This window comes from Typopeltis vanoorti, chromosome 14, assembly GCF_054136105.1.
Source record: "Typopeltis vanoorti isolate ZY-2024b chromosome 14, IOZ_Tvanoo_1.0, whole genome shotgun sequence".
Classification (NCBI taxonomy): domain Eukaryota; kingdom Metazoa; phylum Arthropoda; class Arachnida; order Uropygi; family Thelyphonidae; genus Typopeltis; species Typopeltis vanoorti.
In genome coordinates, this window is record NC_143562.1 from 41,345,475 (window position 1) to 41,368,311 (window position 22,837).

At 35.7% G+C, this 22,837-nt stretch overlaps 1 protein-coding gene across 1 annotated transcript in view; it reads left to right on the forward strand.

Moving 5' to 3' along the window:
- LOC150099398 (SWI/SNF-related matrix-associated actin-dependent regulator of chromatin subfamily A containing DEAD/H box 1B-like) overlaps window positions 1-22,837 on the forward strand; it is a 406,425-nt gene that overhangs the window by 325,039 nt on the left and 58,549 nt on the right. Inside the window, exons 15-16 of the mRNA XM_090404492.1 lie at window positions 1,742-1,834; window positions 17,972-18,090. Of these exons, the coding sequence (XP_090260618.1) occupies window positions 1,742-1,834; window positions 17,972-18,090 (212 nt within the window). The remainder of the gene's footprint in view (window positions 1-1,741; window positions 1,835-17,971; window positions 18,091-22,837) is intronic.

Sequence of the window (22,837 nt, forward strand, 5' to 3'; positions counted from 1 at the left end):
ATATAAAATCATGTGCACTTGATCCTCGTGAAAAAGAAAAACTGATCGAGTTGTCTTCTGATGTCACTCTGGTGTCCAGGCATAAAATGCAATCATTGTCTCAATTTTGGATATCACTCGAAAAAGAATATCCATCTCCGAGTTATAAAGCTATCAAATTGTTGGTCGTTTTTTCGACTTCCTATTTGTGTGAAAAGACTTTTTCAACCATGTCAATAATAAAAACCAAACAGAGAAATCGAATGGATGTTATTTAGCACTTCGTCTCTCAGAAACAATGCTCCAACCACGTATATCAAATTTCTAACCTCTAAACAGCAGCAGATGTCACACTAGCTAAAAATTTTAATTTTATAACATTGGATTTATTAAATAAAATACTATCTACATTGATTTATGTTTCTGTCTTAGCCGTCAGGCGGGACGTGAAATATTTCTCTTATTTTCTGCTATCTGCAGGTGTAAAAAGGTTGAAGAACTGATTTATACCAATTCAAGAATATCTCTTCAGACACTTTGAAGTCTGTTGTACCATAAACGTCCAGAGCTCCCCCATATCCAACTTTTATGAGATGAGGAGGCTCCATTTAGACGTTCTCCTATGTTGTATCTGAAGCCATGTTGGGATCAAAAGAAATGAGGCTAGGGCAGCCCGTTCCCTAAAATATCATCTGCCTTGCTTGCATTATAGGCAGATTATATGGTAATTAATATGGTAATATGATGATATGGAACATAATGGAATAGAGAGAGAGAATATCAGTGAGCCATACCAAATTAAGCCTTAAACTAAACTGTGGTGGACTTAGTCTACACAGAGGGGAAGTTGTTCTTACTTGAACTGTATGTAAGATGATTATAGGCTATAATCATCTTACATACAGTTCTTATTGAGGGATAATGAAATGTCTTTGAGCACTCTAGCTCTGCATTAATGTTATACATATTTTAATAACCTTCCCGAGTCCTATACACTCAGACAGATTTTATCTGATTTCTCTGTTGTACCATGTACTTATAATAAGTAGGTATAGATTTATACAGATTACTTTTAAAGAGAATTTTTTTTTATTCATTTTACATTATCCATAACATATGTATTCTTACGTTGACTTATAATTTATACCATGGTTTTACATAATTTTTTAATCATTCTCATGAAACATCATAGCCGAAGTTTGGATTGTTCCCCTTTCCCCCACCATGAAAAAAAATCAGTCCAACCAGAAGAAAGACCATTATAAGTTGGATTCTAGGCACTGACTAGAGAAACATTTTCTAAACCTTTATTTGACCCGTTCCTGAGTTAGTTGATCTCTGGCACAGATAAGTATGGTTCCCCCCCCCCCCCTAGAAACTTGGATTTTTAACTCCTACCCGCATATATAAAAAAAACAACCAACTGTAGAATTCGCTATTACAGACAATGATACAGATATTAGAATTTAGGACCACAGGATGGGGGAAACTGCCTGCCTATGAACATACACACAATTTACAGACACAAGAATATATATATTTATAAGATTTAACTAACTTATCCTAAAATACGATGGTTATGAAAGCCAATCTGGGTTGTAGGCTTTGAGCAGCTAAGTACCACAAATTATTATTATGACCATTTATTGTCTTATGTTGGAACTACGTGTATATTAAATTACATAAAATTTGCATTATGTAAACTTTCAATGTTGGGGAAACATTTCCTTCTCAGTAATTTGTCTTCTAATTTGTATTTTAGAGCATATCATCATTCCAATTGGACACAAATCTTATAAAAGATTCAGGGAAATTCAATGTATTAGAATCCATTTTACCAATATTTAAAGAGAAGGTAAGAATTGTTTTTTTTATTTATAAGTGTATTATAACTTCACTATCACTTTTTGTTAGAAAGTGGTTGTATTAATATTCAAGGCCTGGCAGCTTCTATCCTCTGAATAATTTTTATGTTATGTGTTAAATTATATCTCACATGATTTTGGGGAGCATGTTTTGTAAAAAGTCTAGAAAAGTGATAGTAAGCGTCGACAGTTAATAATAGTTTTTACCATATTGCACATTTGTCAAATGTGGTCGAATGTTTAGAAACTTTACATATTGCAGTAGGTTTCATCTTAATTGACCTTGATCAACTTTTGTAAGAAGTCTTATTTTAAACTATGTTTAGTTTTGTAGATATGAACAATGCTGAACAACTCTCGTCTTGATTCCCCTTCACGTGTGGCACCCGTTTGTGGTAGAAGTGGTGGTACTGGTCATTTTCATTCTTATTCTTTTTTATGCTATTCTTCCTGTATTTTTTACTCTACGTCTCCTGAACCTTTTTTTACTATTATCTTCCATGCAACACAACCATTGCTGGCATCCAGTGTGTTTGCAGTGCAGAAAGGAGAATCCCATGCTATTTTGGTTTCTGTTGTTACGAGCAGTCCTGGATGGCCCAGCCAGAATCATTCAGCTGGTAGCATTGATCCTTTCCTACAAGGAATGGTGGTATTACAGTAAGTCTCCTTCCCTCTTGTCCAGGATAGGGCCCAAGGCTTGCTGTGTACAAGTATGGCATAGAGGATAGTCTTGGTTTTCTACTCCCAAGTGCCAGCATTGCTTGCTGGAGAGTGGGCATCTGTGCATAGCTTCATGGTGAGTATAGAGCCCTGGTGCTGAAACAGACTCTCCTTGAGTATGGATAATGTTTAATCCTCTTGTTTATCAGGTGCCCTCAGCAAGGCCCAACCATGTTCAGAAACTATTGCAACATCATCAGAATATCATACAACAAATATAGGGAAATGTCCACTTCGAAAATTTCACTTTTCCTGATCCAAAAGGGTTTGGAAGGTTGGCAAGATCTCTAAAATTAGTCAAGAAACGCCATTTAGGAGGCATTCTCCCCACACACACAAAATTTTAAACTTTTCTAGAGGTGTAATGTTAGAACAGGACCTCCTCGATGTTTCCAATGACCATATTTGACAGTGAATCTGAGTAAGGAACAAGGGGTGACAATGGATAATTATTGTGTGCTGATTCCCACCAGGAGGTAAAGAGGATATATATATATATATATATATATATCACAAAAGTACCAACAAGGTCTGGTAAACCCTCTTACACTGAGATGGCAACTGTAAAGAAAGTATTAACGAGGATCTTAACCCATAAGGTAATCCTGCCTCCTTACAGCTGCAACATCCTTGATTAGTACAATATCCTTACCATCTCTTTTAAGCATATGAAAGAGAAAAATCAAGTATGCTCACTCCTAATGACATGGCCAAAAATTGATCCCATTACATGAGAATCCATCGGTGAAAAAAATAATGGAACATGCACCACAGTGAATCAAAAATGGGCCTCCAGATCCATTAATAGATGGAAAAATATCTCCATTCCCCTACATTTTGCTGCATTTTCACCTGTAACATGTATAATATGTCCTAAGTTAGTTTTATGAATAAAGAAATTTTTTTTTTCTCTGCCATAATAAGCATACATTGAAAGCATTTGGTATCATAAAAACTCAAAATAACACCCTTAAATCTACACATATAACTACAGTAGTGTATTTCTGAATTCTGAAACATTGTAGGGCAGTGACGTCATATGACATAACTACAACTCGGAAAACAATCAAAAAACATTTAGATTGAAATCAGTATAAAGAAATATTTTTGGGAAAAGAAATACTTCTTTCTCAAGTTTCCAAGTATTAATATTTAATATTAACAGTCAAATTCTGCATATTCCATCATTAGATAAGAAATAAACTAATTACTGCTGTTCACTATATATCTGTTTTAGATATGTTTTATATGTGTTGTGTGACTATGCACCTCATGGTACCCTTATTGCACTAAATTTAAAATGATGCGTGCATGCATATCTAATCCTCTCATTGGGTATATTCTGAAAAAATCAGTGATAATCAACAAAAACTGCTTGTTTGCTCATCCATGACAAGTAAACGAGCACATTTTAAACAAGCAACTCTCTAATAACACAGGCCTCCAAATTCGAGTCATGAAAAGTTGTCTGGAAACTAACTGTTTTTGATTTATTTTTGACCGCTGATTTCAAATATCTCTTCCAGTTTTCTCTATCACGTAAGGATTTTTCACAAAATGGATCTCAAAATAACAGTATTTAAAATTTTCCGTAAACATTTTTGGAACGAAAGTATTGAAAAAAAAATTTTTTTTAATTAACGATTTATCTTTAGTACATATTTTATATTTCGTTGTGGCATCTTTTTCTTTTTCCTTCAAAGCTTCTTTTTGAACTTTTTCTGTGAAATTCTTTTCTTGGGTCATCTCTGTGCAACATCCAGCAATAGTCTCCCATCATGTTGACATTCCACTTGCCCTGATACCTTCTTTCCATCTCCTTGATGTCTTGATGGAATCGCTCTCCTTGCTCTTTGCTGACAGTTCCCAGATAATGAGAGTTGAGAAAGTGCACTTTTAAGCTCATGGAAAACAGTATAAGTTTCCTGGTGTCCAGACCGGTAAAAATACCTTATTTCAATTTTGCTGAAGATAATCCCGGAAATTTTGCACAGATGTATTTAAAACACTCTCCTTCTTTCGACAAAGCCTTGACAAATTGCTTCATCAATCCCAGCTTTATGTGAAGTGGGGAGTAAAAGGATATTTTCCCGAGCAACCCAAGTTTCGTGTAACACATTTTTACTTCCAGGTTCTAATGTGACTCTTTCTGGCCATTTCTTCTTGATCCAATGTTGCTCTCGATATCTCAGCTGTCCCACTTGCACAAAAAGCATGGGTATTTGGTGTATCCTATTTATTTCCCAAAATCATAGATATGATTTTAAGATCATTGCAAATTGTCCATCCATGATCATTGTACTTAAGTTTGCAGAGAATGAAGGCTAAATTTTTGTATTGTTCTTTCAAATGCACGGAATGTGCTACTGGTACTGAAGCTTATTGTAATTATAGAGAAGCACAGCTTTGAGGCTTCTTTTTGAGGAATCAATAAACAACCTCCAATTGATTGACTTCATATTTTATGTTGAATTTGCTTATCAGTCTGGGAATATCATTACAGTAAACTAAATCACCTTCCTCTGAAAAGAAGGAAAAAAATCTCTTACTCTATATCTAAACCATGAGAAAGAAATGCCAGGGGCTAACAAATTCTTTTCATTTAGTCTCGAGCCCAGCAGTTCTGCAGATTCCTTAGGAAGACCCAACTCTCTAACCAAGTCATTAAAATCGGCCTGTGAAAAAAGTTCAGGTGGGCCACTATCTTTGTATTCATCATCATTGAAATCTTCAACTTCTTTGTTTGAATTGCTACTGAGTGGTTCTTCTAAAATTTGTGGAGATGTTGGCATGGATATTTCGGGACCATGTTCCACTGGGTGTATTGCAGATGTTAAATTAGGATAGGAAATGTCTTTTATTTTTCACATTAAAATCTCGAGCATTCAAAGAACAGGAGTAACATTCATCGGTATGGTTGCGGGGTTCCTGCCATGCCATGGGAATTCCGAAATGGAAAGATTTTTGTTCTCCCTTCAACCACCTTCTAAGTTCTTCTAAACACATGGAACATACTATATGTGGCGCCCATGGCTTATCTAAGTCACCAAGTTTCATCCCAAAATACTCATAGCACACTATTTTCATGAAATCTGTAATGTTTCTTCATTGTTTTATTACCACTAACTCCCTGCATATGTAGTAGAACCTCTTGAACCCATTACAAACACCACTTAAAACACAATTAAACGAATTTTAACGAATGTCATCAACACTATTACACGACACTATGTAAAAACATAAAACATTAAGAAAACTGCAAACACATTAAATTAAACACATTAACTTAGAAAATATGCCACCTTTCAGAAATATGATAATCCTAGTAGTCAACGACTAAAGTTCAACTAAAGAATCACACAAGAAAATGTGTCTGTGACAACAGGAAAGTCATCCATTATCTCGGCGAATCAGATTCAAAGTAGCCACCTGCACTTTTATATTCATTCCTCCCTCCTTCCCTCTCCTATCTTAAGAATGATAAGTTTTATGGAAATTTCTTTATTTGCCATAAAAAGGCACTTTGAAAAAGCACTTATACAACTAATTAGCTGTAAATAAAGGAGAATGAAAATAATCATAAAAATGATAAAATTAGAAATTGGGTAAAATTGGTGGGAGATGGAATTTTTTTACTATTTATTCTGAACTCAGCACCTAAAAATCTATAAGAATCAGTTATTACTTCTCAGACAACTTTTCCATCGCAGGCCTGTCAGACAACTTTCCCATCACTATTACACTCACTGTGTAATAGTGATGCTTGTATATTCTGTCTGATTAATTGTATTCCATTATGATGAAATAAGGCAATCATGATGCATGGTATGCATTAGCTGTCTCTTTGGATAGTTCGATGGTAAGTGTTTCATAAGTTGAAATTTAATATATTGAGTAAGAGATTTGATTAGATTTCCAGACTTCGTTTAAGTTGAGGCCCGGTTTCTGTTCGGGAGCCATGTGAGTGAACATTTGCAGTGAATTCCTTGATTAGACACAAAAGGAATTGTCAAGGTTGGCATAGTAGCTGTGGCCCAGTTGATAATGTAATTTGTCATGGATGCATGAATTGTAAGCCCAGATTTTTCCTATCATCTGTATTCTACATTATTATTATTATGGGTATCTCCATGGAGTCAGTAGATTCATCGCAGGAGACCCAAACTATCAAAACAATATCTATCATATGACTGAGTCAGGCAATGCATTCCACTCATTCACCATCCTCCAGGCGAAAAACCTCGTTCTCACACCCTTGTTAACCACAGTTATCCTTGATTTCCAGCGATGAGCTCTTGTTCTTCCATCACTATCACACAGCTGAAATATTCATTCAGTTTTAATCCCCTGCATTAATCTTATAAAAACCTTTTAGTAATTTAAATGTTTCTATCATATCCCCTCTTCTCTGCCTCTCAACCAACCTCTGCAATCCACAAACTCTCAATCTATCAATGTAGGGAGCATTGTTTACATCACTCACAACTTAGTCACTCTTCTCTGAACCCTCTCTGCAACTTCCTCATCTCCAAGGAATCCAGGTGACCAGACTTCAGCACAGTAATCCAAATGTTTAAGTATCAACAGGGGAATATGGGGATTATGTAAAGGGGAATATGTTAGTGTGTTCTTCAATAACCAAGTAATCCTATGTGCAATCTTGGAGACCTTAGCAATGTGTCCTCTGAACGTCATCTCCCTATCCACCAACACCCCCAAGTCCCTAGCCTCATCAATCTCTTGGAGTACCATTCCATCAATGTAGTACACAGCTGGTAATCTTTTAATCCCAAAATGCATAACTTTACACTTTTCCACATTGAACTGACATCTATTACCTTTTGTCCATTTTGCCAGCTTATTTAAATCATCCTGCAAACTCTCAACATCAGCTTGATTTTATTGCGCTACCCAACTTTGCATAATCAGCCAACAACTGAATATCTCCCTTTAAGCCATTTCCTATATCATTTATGTACAAATTAAACAATAACGGCCCAAGCACAGAGCCCCGAGGCACACCACTGGTCACTTGCTTCATCCTAGACTCTGCTCCTCCATACAATGCTTTCTGGTATCTCTCCCTGAGCCATTCTCTTATCCATATCACCAGTTTAGTATCCATCCCCATCTGCTCCAATTTGCTCAACAGTATTCCATGGGGTATCCTGTCAAAAGCCTTAGCAAAATCCAGAAGTACCACTGTGTAGCCATTTTCTTTGTCCAACTCAGATGTCATTCTATTATAAAAAGTTAATGAATTGCTAAGGCAGGATCGACCATTAACAAAACCATGTAGGCACCTATAGAGTATCATATTCTGATCTGCCCATTCTTGAATTCTGTTTTTAACCAACTTTTCCAATACTTTTACCACCACTCCCGAGATGATGATTGGTCTGTAATTAACTAGCGCAGTCTTAGAGCCACCTTTATGCAAAGGAACTACTTTGCCTTCCTTCCACTCCCTAGGGACCACACCAGAGTTCAAACTTAAGTTAAATAACCAAGTAAGAGGCACTGACAATTCCTTTGCACATTCACAGCAACATCCGAGCTGATATTCCATCCAAACCTACAGCAGAGTTTGCATTTAAATTCTGCAATATACTAAGTACCTCTGATTTATTAACTTCAATTCTCACCTTAGTTATTGCTGCAGGTACAGAGATATCCTCTTGGGTGATAGACTTTTGAAAAGTGATCACTCAGTAATTCTACTATTACATCTGAATCAGTCACCTCAATACCATCAGCACCCACAACTGAATAACACTGTTAGATTGTGATAGAGTGGAAATTTAGGTATTCCTATCTTATCACAGTCTAACATGCTTTTTTCAAACAAAAGAATGAGATAAATATAGTAAATTGCCTCTAAGTGTAGAATAAGTATTATGTATATATAAATCAAGTATGCTCTGTTATGAAAGGGTTAATTAAGTATGTATTTTGTGCCATTTGCAAACATGTTTAACTCAGTATTGAAAATGTAAAGCATTACCAGAGCTTTAGAAATTAACCTGTGTAAAAGAATTATAAAATGTGAGCACAAATCCAACAGTTGGGGGGGGTGTCAAGTTCAAAGGTCGTAACGCAACGGAGGGTTCGCCCCAAGTAAACAATGACGTCATAGTACGTGCAACAAGCAAGGTAGACGATGGATGCCATGACGTAAAAGTTCGCCAAATATCGAAGGGGGCGAGAAGCGCCGTGAAAAAGGAGGGAAATATAAGGGTCATGTGACCCTGAGACAAGGCTTTTTCCTCCCTGGATTTCCTGGTGTCCGGTTCCTGTGCGGTGGCATGGGGCGTGAGTCTCTTCGATGTCGGAAGGTGCCTTGATGTCGGAGGATGGGACTCGATAGGCAGTTACGGTCTTGGTGGCTGTATTCGCCGCGAAAAGAAGTTTCCTGTGAACCTATGAAGCTCTAAAGAATCAAAAAGGGAAGATAAGTAAACTTTGTTTGTGTTATACTGAATGGCAATGAAAGATTTGTGTCATGTTAACATGTTGTAAAACGGACATTTGTGATTTAGGATAGGATTATGTTGCTAGGACTTTAGAAGGATATTGAATTTATGTTGAATATCTGTCGTTGTGTTTAAGTTCGCCATTATAGTGAGTGAAATTAAGGATATGTTTAGAGTAAAGAATTGGCATAATATTAAGAGTTTGTGAAAGATATGAATGTTATCTTGTGTAGTCTGACAGAGCTACAGAGTTTTAGATCGATTGTGAAAATAGCACATGAATAACGCATTAGCGAAGGTTAATATAATTCATACTTTAGGAAGCTACTGTATGTTAATTTATATGTGTAACAGTAGTGTTTGAATTTTATATACCTTTCTGAAATTCCCTTAAGATGGGATTTATTTTAGTGGTCTTATTTGTATCAACCTTTGAGTATAATAAACCTTGCTTTTGATTCTAACAAAGACTTTTTGTGATTTCTGGAATCCGGTGCATCGCTTATAAAGTATTAATATGAACCTATGTGGGATATTTGAAAAGAGTAAATTTTGGTCACGTCTGCAGAGTTAATTGGTATCATTAAGTACTGTCCTGAGATTACCTCTTGGTTGTTAATATTAATTAATCTAATAGCTCTAAGTGGCGCAGCGAAACAAATTAATTTCTTGGCGTTTTAAGAGAGGTTAATCCCAGACACTCTGATACTCTGGTACTGCCTCGATCTCGAGGATTTTCCATTGTCCCTCAGAGGTACCACGTGTTACCTGACAGAGTGTGTCAAGGAGATATAGTAAAAGGTTAAAGTAGTTGTATTTGAGAAGAAAGGTTACAACATAAACTGCGCAGCAGATAGGATATAAAATAGTTGTACAAAACAAAATAAAATATAAGATAATACAAAAAAAGGAAGAAAACGTCACAACAACGCCTAAAGTTATCCTTCCGAAGTCATTCTGCCTTTTACTTGCCACATAGTGGAAGAATTCTTTGGGATTACCCTTGATCTCCTTGGCTAAGATCTTTTCATAATCTCATTTAGCTTTTCTTACTATGCTGGTAACCTTCCTAGCTTGAGCCTTGTACTGCTCATGGGTGTACTGATTGCCTTTCTCCTTGTAAATTCTCCATAACATTTCTTTTTTTGCAGATCAAGCTTGATACTACTACTCATCCATCTAATGCCTACCTTGTTTGTCTTCCTGACCATGGGATACATTCTGATATTGCCTTCCTCAGATATCTGCTGATTTTATCCCATGTACTGCTAACATCTTTCCCCTGCAATATGTTCTGCCATGGGATGGCTGTAAGCAACTCTAATTACCTAACCTGTAGTTCCGTGTATAGGTCTTCTTAAGAAAGAAATCCACAAAATTTGCAACCTCACAAGTCAATACCACATGATTGCTCTCACCAATTGGAGGTAACGAGGACATCTTACTTATGCATATGTCCTCTGAACCAATGACCAGCTCCACCACATGTCCCTTCAGTTATGTGCTGTTTCAAGGAATTATCTCTTAGAAGATGTATGAATTCCATTTCCTTTTTGCCACATGATATTTCCTCTTTCCAATTGATATCACCATAATTAAAATCCCCCATAATAATCACTAACCTGCACACATTGCACTAATTTGCTGATGCATGAATTCAATATCACCCCCTGGCCTATAGCAGCAACCAACTGTATATTTGATTTCATTGGTCACTATTTCACACTATACCACCTCAAATGAACTATCATTCACATATCTATCCTCTTGATATACTACTTTCTTTGGCTGCAACTCATCAGCTAACATCAACAGTACTCCTCCCCCTTCTGTCTTCTCTATCCTCCATGAAAATACTACCCATCACATTCAATTCCAGTAACCACATCTTTTGCTGACATCCAAGTTTCACAAATGCCAAAAATTCTTCCCTCTTATTTTGAATGCTTCTTGCATTAGTATACAACAGTGGTGGCAAAATCTTTTTATTTGCGTGTGTCAAAAGTTGTTGCTGACGTGTCGGTGCGTGGCAAAAATTTACAAACCAAGTTGCTGATATGCCGGGCAGTTTTTAATAGAAGAAAAATTAATAGAAAATTTATTAATTATTTATAATTTTATAAATATTTTATTTTATAATATTTATTTATATATAAATTTAATATTATTCAGTGTAAAATTGATTATTGTATAATTAAATTGATTTTAATGATATTGGTTTGAAAAAAAAATGACAGTGAGAAAAATATTTATGCATTTTAACTCACCATAGATGTCGGCTGAGCAGGGGAAGCAGCAGAAGGATGTCAACTTGTCGGTGAAACGCTTACCATATTTACTCGAATATAACTTGCCGTCATGTATAACTTGCACCTCTGACTTTACTTTACGAAAAAAGACATTAAAATGTTTTGCATATACCTCGCACACAAAAAATATTTAAACATGTTCACATCGAGGCGATAGTAACTCGCTCCCTGCGGTAACAACACACCCTCCTAACAGCCATTATTCTGCAGATGCAAGAAAAACAAGTAGTTTTATTGTGTCCTTAAATAAGGTACAGATGCTTATGCAGTCTGTGTAATATATTTCTCAACAAATAGTGCAATTAGAGACAGCTGGAATAAAAACGGTGCTAACTAATGAATCACATTCCCCTCTCACAGAAAGTATGCTGTATGAACTCCAACAAAACCATATGTTGCACCGGAAACACAGTATCACTAAAAACTATTGTCCACTTTTTCAATTATATGAAATGAGTGTTTGTTTGATTGCATTTGAAAGTCGATGTTATTATGACAGATCACAAAGGATAACTTCGAATAAAATTCTACCACGAATTGAAACATTCAAATAATGCTTGTGTGAGTTTCCCTGCCAGCTCAAACACAAACAAGCAGCAATTAAAATCAACAAAGGGCTGAAACATTGTGTGAATTGAACTAGCAAGTAATGAGAAGTTCCATTGGAACGATACACGACACCCAGTCACGAATGTGTTAAAACTAAGAAATATATAGTGAGTGTTGTTATGACAGTTGCAGATGTTATGGGATTCAGTTGAAGAGAATTAGCTTTTCAATTCAAAAATTGTCGGCTGCTTTTATCTTTGAATCAAGTGATCTTTTGTTAATACCGCACCAATCATATGCACGTCTTCATAGCTGCTCTATCTATTCTGGCCTACCATTGCTCTCTGTTTTGCGGTATGCTTTCACTTCTCATTAGTCATTCATGAAGGATTGTTCTTTATGTATCTCAAGTCTTGTAAATTAATGTTAATTTTTGCTTGGAAGAATGGAAAGGAAGATTTCACTGTTTGGTTTTCTGAAAATCACTGCATATATCTCGCGCTACCAATTTGTAATTAATGGGAAAAAAAAAAAGTGAGAATTATATTCAAATAAATACGGTATTATCACATACACATGCCCAATATTTATATATGCAAAGTATGTAATTTATTAAATAAAAATGTATGAATCTCTCAATTTTAAACACTGGTTCCAACAATAATTAATATTTTGAATTTAAAAACACATCACTTTAATGCAGCAATTAAAATTTATTGAAAAAGTTAAACTTAGTTTCTTTTACTACAACTGAGTTTTTGAAAGTTTTAGTTATAGTAGTGAGAATTTTGTTTTCTGTCCGTTAGCTTATTAATTCTGGGATGAATTGAAGTGACAGCCAAGCGGAGACAGTCAGAAAGCTGCAAGCGGTTCGTCTGTTTCGTTATAAGCACAGTCATGACAAAAAAAAATATAAATGCAAACTTTCACAAATATATGTGGTGAAAAAACAAAGAAGAAATCTCATTGATATTTCATGTATAAATTTGAATAATCATTTTTCATTCTTATCCAGAATTTCGAATTACTCATAGAATTAAAAGTACTTTCTAGTCCTTTGATGATAATTCAATATGTTGGAGGGTTTCTTCATGGGAAAGGGCTGTCTCTTTGTGTTCAACAAAGGGGTTCACATATTTTGCCTCCGGGAATCCTCATGTTCGGGATAAAACTTTTCGAATGACAGCAACATCTTCAAGTGGGCTGCAATAACGTCTGGTACTGAATTGTGTGCATAGAAATCATCTGCTTCCATAATATTATCTGAGTATGACTGAAACATTTTATTATTTCTTTCTGCAATCATATTAAACCAGAGTTTGAGTTTCTTTTTGAATGATTCGCCCTTGTTCCAAGCATTAAATTTTGTTGTATCTGGACCTTGAAGTTTTAATCCAACTCGTTTATGCAAGAAAATATATTGTTGAGATATGCCGCCTGGCTACCCATTTCTTATCCTGGAAATAATGGTACATGTCACTTTTCTTATTAATCAGAGATAGCTCAGCTTCCTTTCGGAGTTCATATAACCTCGTGAACTTCACCGCAGGACAGCCAACGAACTTCAGAATGTTGAAAGATTTCAATGTCTGAAAATTCCCGATCACTCATGAATCCTCCATGTTTAAAAATACGCTGCTTCATCACTGACATTTCCTACATAGATGTTATTTAGGTGTTCTGGGTCTGAACTTTTTGTTACATTCACGAATATTATATTCTTCTCAGAATATTTCCACTATAAAATATTTATTCATGAAAAATGACAAATTTCAGAAGAACCTCTTGCGGCCAGGTATAATTGATGCCAGGGCCCAGCAGTTGAGAAACCTGAATCTACAATGAGTCAACTGAGGAAAAGAAAAATTGTATTTGTTCACAGCCCACTGTTAGAAGATGCTTGGCAGATATGACAGATACGACCGCCATGTTACTCTTAATATCATGTTTAGAAGACACGTGTTTTGACAAAGTTGCAGCTGGTGACTTTTCATATGCTAAAAATATTAAAGATAATAAACTTGAGTTAATTAATAAGCTTTTAAATAATGAAAAGTTTTGGTGACTAAACACGGTCTTTTCTATCAGCTGAGTCAGCTTTCCCTCAGCCAGTGGCTAGAGATTCTTTACATCAGCTGTAGTTTTTAGCTGCTGGGCCTTGTTCCTACAGTAGGCATTGTGTTTGTTGGTTAGTTTCTTTCGTGTAAAACAAAATTTAACTTGTACATATTATAACAATTAAAAAAATGGTTGAATAATTTATAAGCGTATAAAAGGATAGCACCTGTAAATCATTGACGTGCCAGCAAAATTCTCGGACGCGAACCTATGGCATGTGTGCCATAGGTTCGCCATCAATGGTATACAAGAATTGCAGATTCCCTTTACTTCTTGTACCAGCTTTAGAACTGATATACATATCCCTAATTTCAGTAGTCCCATTCCCATTTTATCCACTCTATTCTGTAATTTATTACGCGAATAAGGATCAATAAATATACAATCACTGCATAAGTTTCTCCCTCTTACACTTAACTTTGCCCAATTACTTCAACTTGTTCAGAAAACAGTTACTTCTTCAATAGCTTTACATCACTGAGATATTCCTTTTTTTTTCTTATTTCAAAACTTTTGCTTGTCTGATCTTTGAAAGTCTTCTTTGATCTTCAAAAGATAGCAATCTATTGTCTCCAGTCTGCTATCTTTTGGAGATTTAAGGAGACTACAGACACTTTGGATATTTTTTCATGGATATTCTGGATATTTTTGGATATTCTGACACGATTTCCAAACAAATCAAGCATAGTGCCTTGTTATTTTTCTTGACAAAAAAAAAAGTACTCATTTTTTATTGAACAATCTTCCTTCATCCACGATTTTTCTTTTTTTGCTGGGGTAAAAAAAAATTAACAATTAAATGACCATTTATTTTTATAGTATTAGCAATGTTGTAAATGTAATTATAACAATATCATGAGCAAAGAACTAGTTTTGTAATTCCTATACCATAGCTGCTGAAAAATCATTTTAACTTAATTAAATTATTTTACAAATAACACAAGAAGCTCAAGTTTAATAATTAAAAAAGAATACCTATATATTGTTTAATGACAAAAATGCCAGTCTTCATAGGAACATGTAAGTAGGTTGAAATATTACTATCGGTAATCGCTGCGTCTTACTAGTCAAGTCGCATATGTAACATGTGAAACACACAGGTTTCGAATAAATTTAGTTTAATCCTTTATCCAAGTGTGTGCAAACATAGTTTGCGCCTGAAAGTATCTTCAGGACTGGGGTAAAGTGGTACAACACCGGGCGACTCCTTGCAAAGGTGGAGCAAGCTACGAACACTCCTATCTCAGTATCTCCCATAATGCAAAACACATCTCCTTGTGGATTTTATTGTAGTCTGACCAAGTGAAAAATAAACTTTCAACATCTTTCTCTAAATCCAGAGTAATTTAATAAAAAGGTGGCACACCGTTTGGCAGCTCCTATAGGAGGAGATGACCTTGCTAATGCTTCTGCCTTGGTATCTCCACTTAGGCCTGGCTCCCACTGAAGAGACCTCAATAAAGGTTGAAACTAGCCTGGGTAGTGGCCCTTCCCTTAATGCATAACATTATACATATCTGCAAGGAGATGTGTTTTGCATTATGGGAGATACTGAGATAGGAGTGTTGGTAGCTTGCTCCACCTTTGCAAGGAGTCGCCCGGTGTTGTACCACTTTACCCCAGTCCTGAAGATACTTTCAGGCGCAAACTTTGTTTGCACACACTTGGATAAAGGATTAAACTAAATTTTTTATAGTCTGACCAAGTGAAAAATAAACTTTCAACACAGGTTTCGATTTGACTGATTGTGTGTGGCTAGCGCAGGAGGAGAAGTTAGCACCACACTGTACCCCTTCCTTCACAGTGTTCTGGTGACAACAGAACACTGTGAAGTCCACATTCAAGCACTGCTCAATAGAATCATGAAAAATATTACTAAAAATCACATAATGTTAAAAATTTAAGATCTTATGGAGCCGCATTACTAACAGTCTTAGGGCCACCTACGAGCCGTGAGTTGGATACCCCCCGGCTCTGAAGAATCAGTTACTCTGCTGATAAAATATCTGAAATAGCATTGTATTATTATTATTATTATGTGACACCTCCAGGGAGTCCATAGATTCATCAAGGGAGAGCACTTGCTCTACAACTCTGTCTCCACCACTCAATCCACCAACTACAATGAACTGCAACTATACCAATGCCATCTACTGCCAACCACCACCACTAGTATTTTCACAGACAATTACAAACATCCATGCCCACTGCAGGATTCGGACCCACAACCTTTTGGCTGGGGAGTGAATATGCTAACCATTCGGCCAATCAGGCAGGCAATATAATGGTCATTCAAATCTAAAGTGGACAACTCTTACATGGGCCGAATAGATTATCACTGCATCCCAACATAATCCAGTCATATCTAAAAAAGAATTCAGCATTATCACCATCAGTCATAAGAATCAGTATGTATCTACAGACATTGTGAATTTTAGAACTATCAGACATTCATGTTCCAAAGTTCAACACATACACTTAGTATATATATTTTTTACCCCTTTCCTTTCTCCCTCACTCTCTCCCTCTGGTGGCATTAGAAACCACCATATTTTAATATTGATGGAAATGTATAGTGTTTATTGTTCGCAGAATAGCACTTCACATAAGTTTATTATGCCTACTTTAGAATTTCTGTAACATCTGATAAGGTGTGAAAGAGAAAGGTCTGACTTTCTCCAAGCGAATAGTTGTAATGCTACCATATCATCCAAGAAACAAAGCAAAGAAGCATGCAATGAAAATGCCCATCTCTAACATTACCCAACAATACAGGAAATACATTGTGTATACTGACATTTTTCTTTGATTATCATTGTGCAGTTTTTGAATTGCATACTACCTGACAAATAATAGACAAATCTGGATGCAAACTGTTGACAGGATGTAATGAAACTAATAGTGTCATGCATGAGGCTAATGTATTAGTAAAAACACAAAATAACATTGAAGCATTTAATATTATTAGTATGTGAATTTATTATAATCCACTGAATTTTTTCTAATTTGTTCCAATATTATTTTCCACCCAATGTAGAATTTTTTTTAAAAAATGCTCATACTCTCTTTGCATGCAATTTCAAGTCATTCTATAGGATCACTTGTTTACTCATATACTGTTTACCATTTTTTATAACTGTTAAAAGATATGACACTTGAGGGTAATTATCACCATCTAGCAGCCAGAACCATTATTGATTAGAGAATTACTGATAATTTGTTAATTATTCTAGTACAGAATAAGTAATAAATTTATTATTAAAAAATTAATAAATAGAATAATTAAGAATAATTTTTATATTTAAAATATGGATCATATTTTAAATATAATAATCTGTGCTGTATGCACAGTTAGCCTAGCTGTGCATACAGCACAGATTATTATATTTAATAATGGCTGTGCGCTTCGCAACCATATGCCCGGGAAAAGAGTGTCCTAGGATAAGAAAAGCATTTGTATTACAGACAGTAGAATCGGAAATTGCTGTTTGATAAAAATAGTTTCAAGTTGAACATTTTAATGAATGTTAGTCCATGTGCTTCACTAAATTGTTTTGTATATACTTACTCAAGAAAATCAACCACACAACTCATACTATTTCAGACAATAATATGTAGTGTTAGGGACTGCAAGGTGATGGGTGGCAGTTGGATGCAAATTAAAATCTTCTCTGGATGCAAATTAAAATCATTGATAGTGGAGATTGTCTCTCCCCCCACTCAAGTTTCGAAAAGTAAGGATTAAATGGATCTGCTTACTCTCTTTGAGGAAATAAAAGGCATTAGCAGATTTATTATTTACTTAATTTTTTGACAGAAAATTTAAAATTTACTTAATTTTTCGACAGTTAACAGAGACAATGCCTCAAATATAAACTTGTTTTATTTAAATTTCATCAGTTGAAAATTTAATTTTTTTGTAATGTAGATTTGTTCAATATAAATTTGTTTTCAGGGTGATCGAGTGTTGCTCTTTAGCCAGTTTACTATGATGTTGGATATCATCCAAGAATATTTAGCCCTTTGTAATTACAGCTATGTCAGACTAGATGGTTCTACTCCTGTGAGTGAAAGGTTAGCATATATTTTGATTTTAATTTCTTTTTATCATATTTAAAAAAAAAAAAAAAGAATTATCCTTTCTTTACCTTTTAGAAATGATGATAATTTTTTAAAAATCTGTATGCTATTTAAATTATTATGGATGTTGTGATAAACTCAAATATATGATATGTGGTTTTATGTTTTCTTATTTAAGAGAAGAGGTTGGTAGGGAAGAGGCTTAAGTTTAAAACTAATATCTGATATTTAATGCTATTGCAAGTTAAGGATATATAAAATGAATCACGCAACTTCTCATTCTTAGACTAGCCTTGTCAGTAGTGATGATTCCATTTGGTTGAAAACATCTGAATTCAGATTAGCTAATTATTATACAGAAGTAATAATGATTTTCATCCCATAAAACAGGCAAACTGGCCAGAAGAAGAATGCATGCAATTTACAGACATGGTTGACTAATGCAATTTCTTGAATATATAATTATTGTATTGAATGAATCATATTTTAAATATAATAATCTCTGCTGCTGTCCGCTCAGTTAGCCTAGTGGCTGTGCATTTCGCAACCATATGCCTGGGAAAGGAGTATCTTAGGTTCGATTCCCTTCGTGACGTGAGGAGCTAAAGGATCTTCATCAGCCATAGCCAAGTTAGCTGGTTTTGGGCGTGGACAGTATGGTTTTTCCCCCGTTTATCCTTTGGTTTTTCATCCTGCAAAACCGGCCATGAGAATTCAACACTACAGACATAGGATACACTGGGGCATAGGGCTTGACCACCTTATCCTGTGAACGGTTTGAGGTCCTATGATTAATAAACCCTCAACACCGCAAGGTAAAAGAGGGATAAGGAAGATGTGATGAGATAATCTGTGCTGTTGCTTTGATGGTATAATGGGTTACCACAACACATTAAGTAAAAGAAGTATTAAAGTAAGTTTCATGACTTACATGTAACAAAAATTATATAGAATTTATTCAATAACTCCAATATATTTCATTCATTGTGAAATGGACATTGTCAGGGAGATAGACTGTTAACTACATTCAAAAGATGAATCAAAATAATGAATCATAAATCATGCATATATTAGCTCGTGTCTTGGTCGCAGCTGAAGTATATGATATTGCACTATTAGAGTTCAAAGAAACAATTGTAGTAAGTTGCACAGATTATAAAAATAAAATAATTACTAATTAATTTAAATAAAAGCGTAAAACTTATGAATGATTAATGGCAATCACTTCCCAAAACTTGGATATTGGCATACAGTCTGCTATTGGATTCACATTCAGTTTACTATTGAATGTGAATCCAATAACCGACTATCCTTTTTGGATACCATAATAATTCAGAAGCCAACCTTTACTGCTGGCAGATACATTCATTCATCACAAAAAATGAGTATTATCAAGAGTCTTGTATGCAGAACTCATATGATCTGCTCTTGTAATCCCTTTTGTTAGATGAACTAAATAATGGATACAACAAAACTACCATTCAAAAAAAATTATTGATAAGAATCATCCTTTTACCAGACTACAATCCAATATGAAAAGAATTTCAGTACCCTACCTTAAAGGAGCCACAGAACAAATAGGAAGGATTCTTTATAAATTCAATGTATCTGCTTTCTTCAAACAAGCTCTAAAACTGTCTTCCTTCCTTCCTACCTACCTACCATCAACAAAGGATACATTACCACTTCTTTCCTTGCTGGCTGTCTATCAGTCACCCTGCTCATGTCATCTTTCCTATTTTGGACAGACTGGCCATTCCTCCTTGATTAAAATTAAAGAACATCAATACTGTATTGCATTTTTGGAATCTGACAAATCTGGCCTCACTTTTCACACTGTTGACACTAGGTGCAGAGTTCTTTGGAACCAGGCAAAACTTCACTCCAGCAAGTTCAAATTTGATTGCCTCTTCCTTGAAACATGTGAAATGTTCAATCAAAGAAGAGTAGTACATGTGCATTTGTCAGATCTGACATTCTGTTCCATGGCAGATTGTGAAACCTATAATCTCTTTATGATCTGTTCTGGTTCAATATTGCTTTGCTACTTTCATTTCCTAACTTTTCTGCTTTCTAATTTCATAACCACTCTGACCTCTTTGATTATTTATCTCTGAAGGTTGATTTTCTATAGTCTAATTACCAAATACTGAGATCATCTTCCCTGAAGATCAATCCTTGTAATTAAAACTGCTTTTTCCTTCTCAAACTTCAAAGATTAAGCCGGAGAGGATGTTAAAAAATTTGCACATTTTCTTTTCTAAAGACTGACATCTAACAAACCAGTCTCAGCTTCTGCCCTTTGGTACTATAACAATACCAAATGAGATCCCTTCAGGATTTCCATACGTCTTCTAGAATGATTATTTCTCTCTTTCGATCCATACCATACTCTCCATATGAGACACCTGTTGATAGTTGAGGGGACTTCCCAGTGATGGTACTGACCCTTTTCATCCTTATTCTTTTTCTGTGCTTTTCTTCACTCTACTTCTCCTGTATTATTTATTTTCCTATCTTCCAGGCCACTAACACTGGGATCCAGCTCCTTGCTATTGTGTTTGCCATACAGTGCAACCCATGCACATCTAGAAAGGGAGATTTTGGTAATCTTGCATTACTCTGGCCTCTGCTTAGGTGGTCCCTGGATAACCCAGCCTGGATCAGTTGTTTAGTGTGTGTAAAGGATCAATGGTGCTACAGTAAGTCTCTTTCCCCATGGTCCAAGGACACAACCCAAGCCTTTCTGTGGTGCTAGTATAGTGTTCCCTGGCTACACACTCCAGTGTGTAGTCATTGCTTGCCAGAGTGGGCATTCGTGAGTGACTCTGTGGTGCATTGGGGAGCCCTGGCACTGAATCAAACTCCTTATAAGAATGAATAATTTTTCATCCTCTTGTTTATCAGGGCCTTCAACAAGCCCAAACCAGGTTCAGAAAGCATAGAATCATTAACAGGTGCAATAAATACACCACTTTTCTTAAATCCGCATTCATCAGAGGGAACATTCACTTGGAAAGTCACCCTTCTTTATCCAGAAAAGTTTGGAAGGGTTGGCAGGATCTCTAAAATATGTAAAGAAACTGTGCTCAGGAGATATCCTTATGGAAGCAGATATAGTAGTACAATCAGAAAAATTATTTCATGCAAAATCTATTGGGAGAATACCAATTACAGTTACCCCCACAAAATTTTAAACTTCTTCTAGAAGCATAATATCAGAGTTGGGCCTCCCAACTTGGTGTTTCCAAGGAGATCTGCACTGAACTCAAGGACCAAGGAGTGACAACCATATGTGAGGATGGCACCTGGTTCTTACCAGAAACACCCTTACCTTCAACATACCAAAACCACCAGCATCTGTGAGAGCATGTTATCTCAGCTGTCTGGTAAGGCTTTATATCCTGAACACTTTGCACTGTTTTAAATGTCAGAAATGTGGTCATTCTTAAAGTTGTGGCTCTGCCATCTGTACCTATGGCAGTAATGGTTATGAGAATAAAGATTGTAAGGTCGTCCTCACATAGGACACTGACGTGCCCTATGTGAGGGAGACTACCCAGCATTCTCCCTAGCATGACAAAAGTGGAAGGACAAAAAGGAACTCCAAAAAATAAAACCACAATTCATCACCTGTCTATCAGGAAGGAGTATACTACAACAGTTGCAACATCTGCTAAACCTTCTTATTCTGAGAAGGCAATTGTAAAGAGAGTCTCAGTAGGGATGTTGGCACACATATGTCAATCCCGCCTCACAATTGCAACATCCCTGAAAAGTATGATTTGCTTGCTATCTCCTAAGAATGAATCAAAGAGAAAAATCGATATGGAATCAACCCCGAGGATATGCCAGAAATGATCCCACTGCATGAAAATCTTAAAAAAATAATGGAATGTGCATCAAAGAAGATCAAAGACATGCCTCCAGACCCTCGGATAGATGGCCCATCAACAAATAGCATGGATATCTCTGCCACCCCACAAGAAGATAAAACAGTTGATATATTAAGTGTCCTGGAAGCAATGGAATATGATGTCTTGGATATTTTTTCTGATAAAGAATGATGGACTCTGGCCATCCATGATTTTTGAAAAAGGAAAAAATCTGACACTAATTAAAATAAAACTTCACAAAATTGGAAGCTAGATGATATCACAGAAAAGAATAAAAATATTTTTACATTGGAATTGGCATCAAAACATTGATGAAATCAAGACTCTCTTGCAAAAGTATAAACCGATATGCTTCTACTTGCAATAAACTTACCTCAAGCCTAGTGATGATCCAGCACTATGAAATGTTACTATCATTCATAAGGACAGGATGGATCTGCTCAAGGTAGAGTTGCTATCCTTATATTGGGGGGGGGGGGGCACTTCTTCGATTGGCGCTTCTTCCTGGAAAAAACAGTGTGCGCGTGCCGTTCGCACGTAAGCAAATGGCCTTCAGCTACACAATTTATCTGAGGTTGTCGTTAATGAACTTTGATCCTTTGTTGTTATGCTCTAACACAGTGCTTCCCAAACTTCTGGATGTCAGGGCCCCCTTTGCAAAAATTAAAATATTTCACGGCCCCCCTCGAAAAAAAATCGTAATAGAGAGATATATTATTATAATATTTATTGTATTTATATTCAATACAAAATATACACACCGAATATTCCAAAAATCAAATGCATATATTACATTTTTTGCCTCTTACCGTTTGGTTCTGAGGACGATGCAGGCTGTTCTGGTA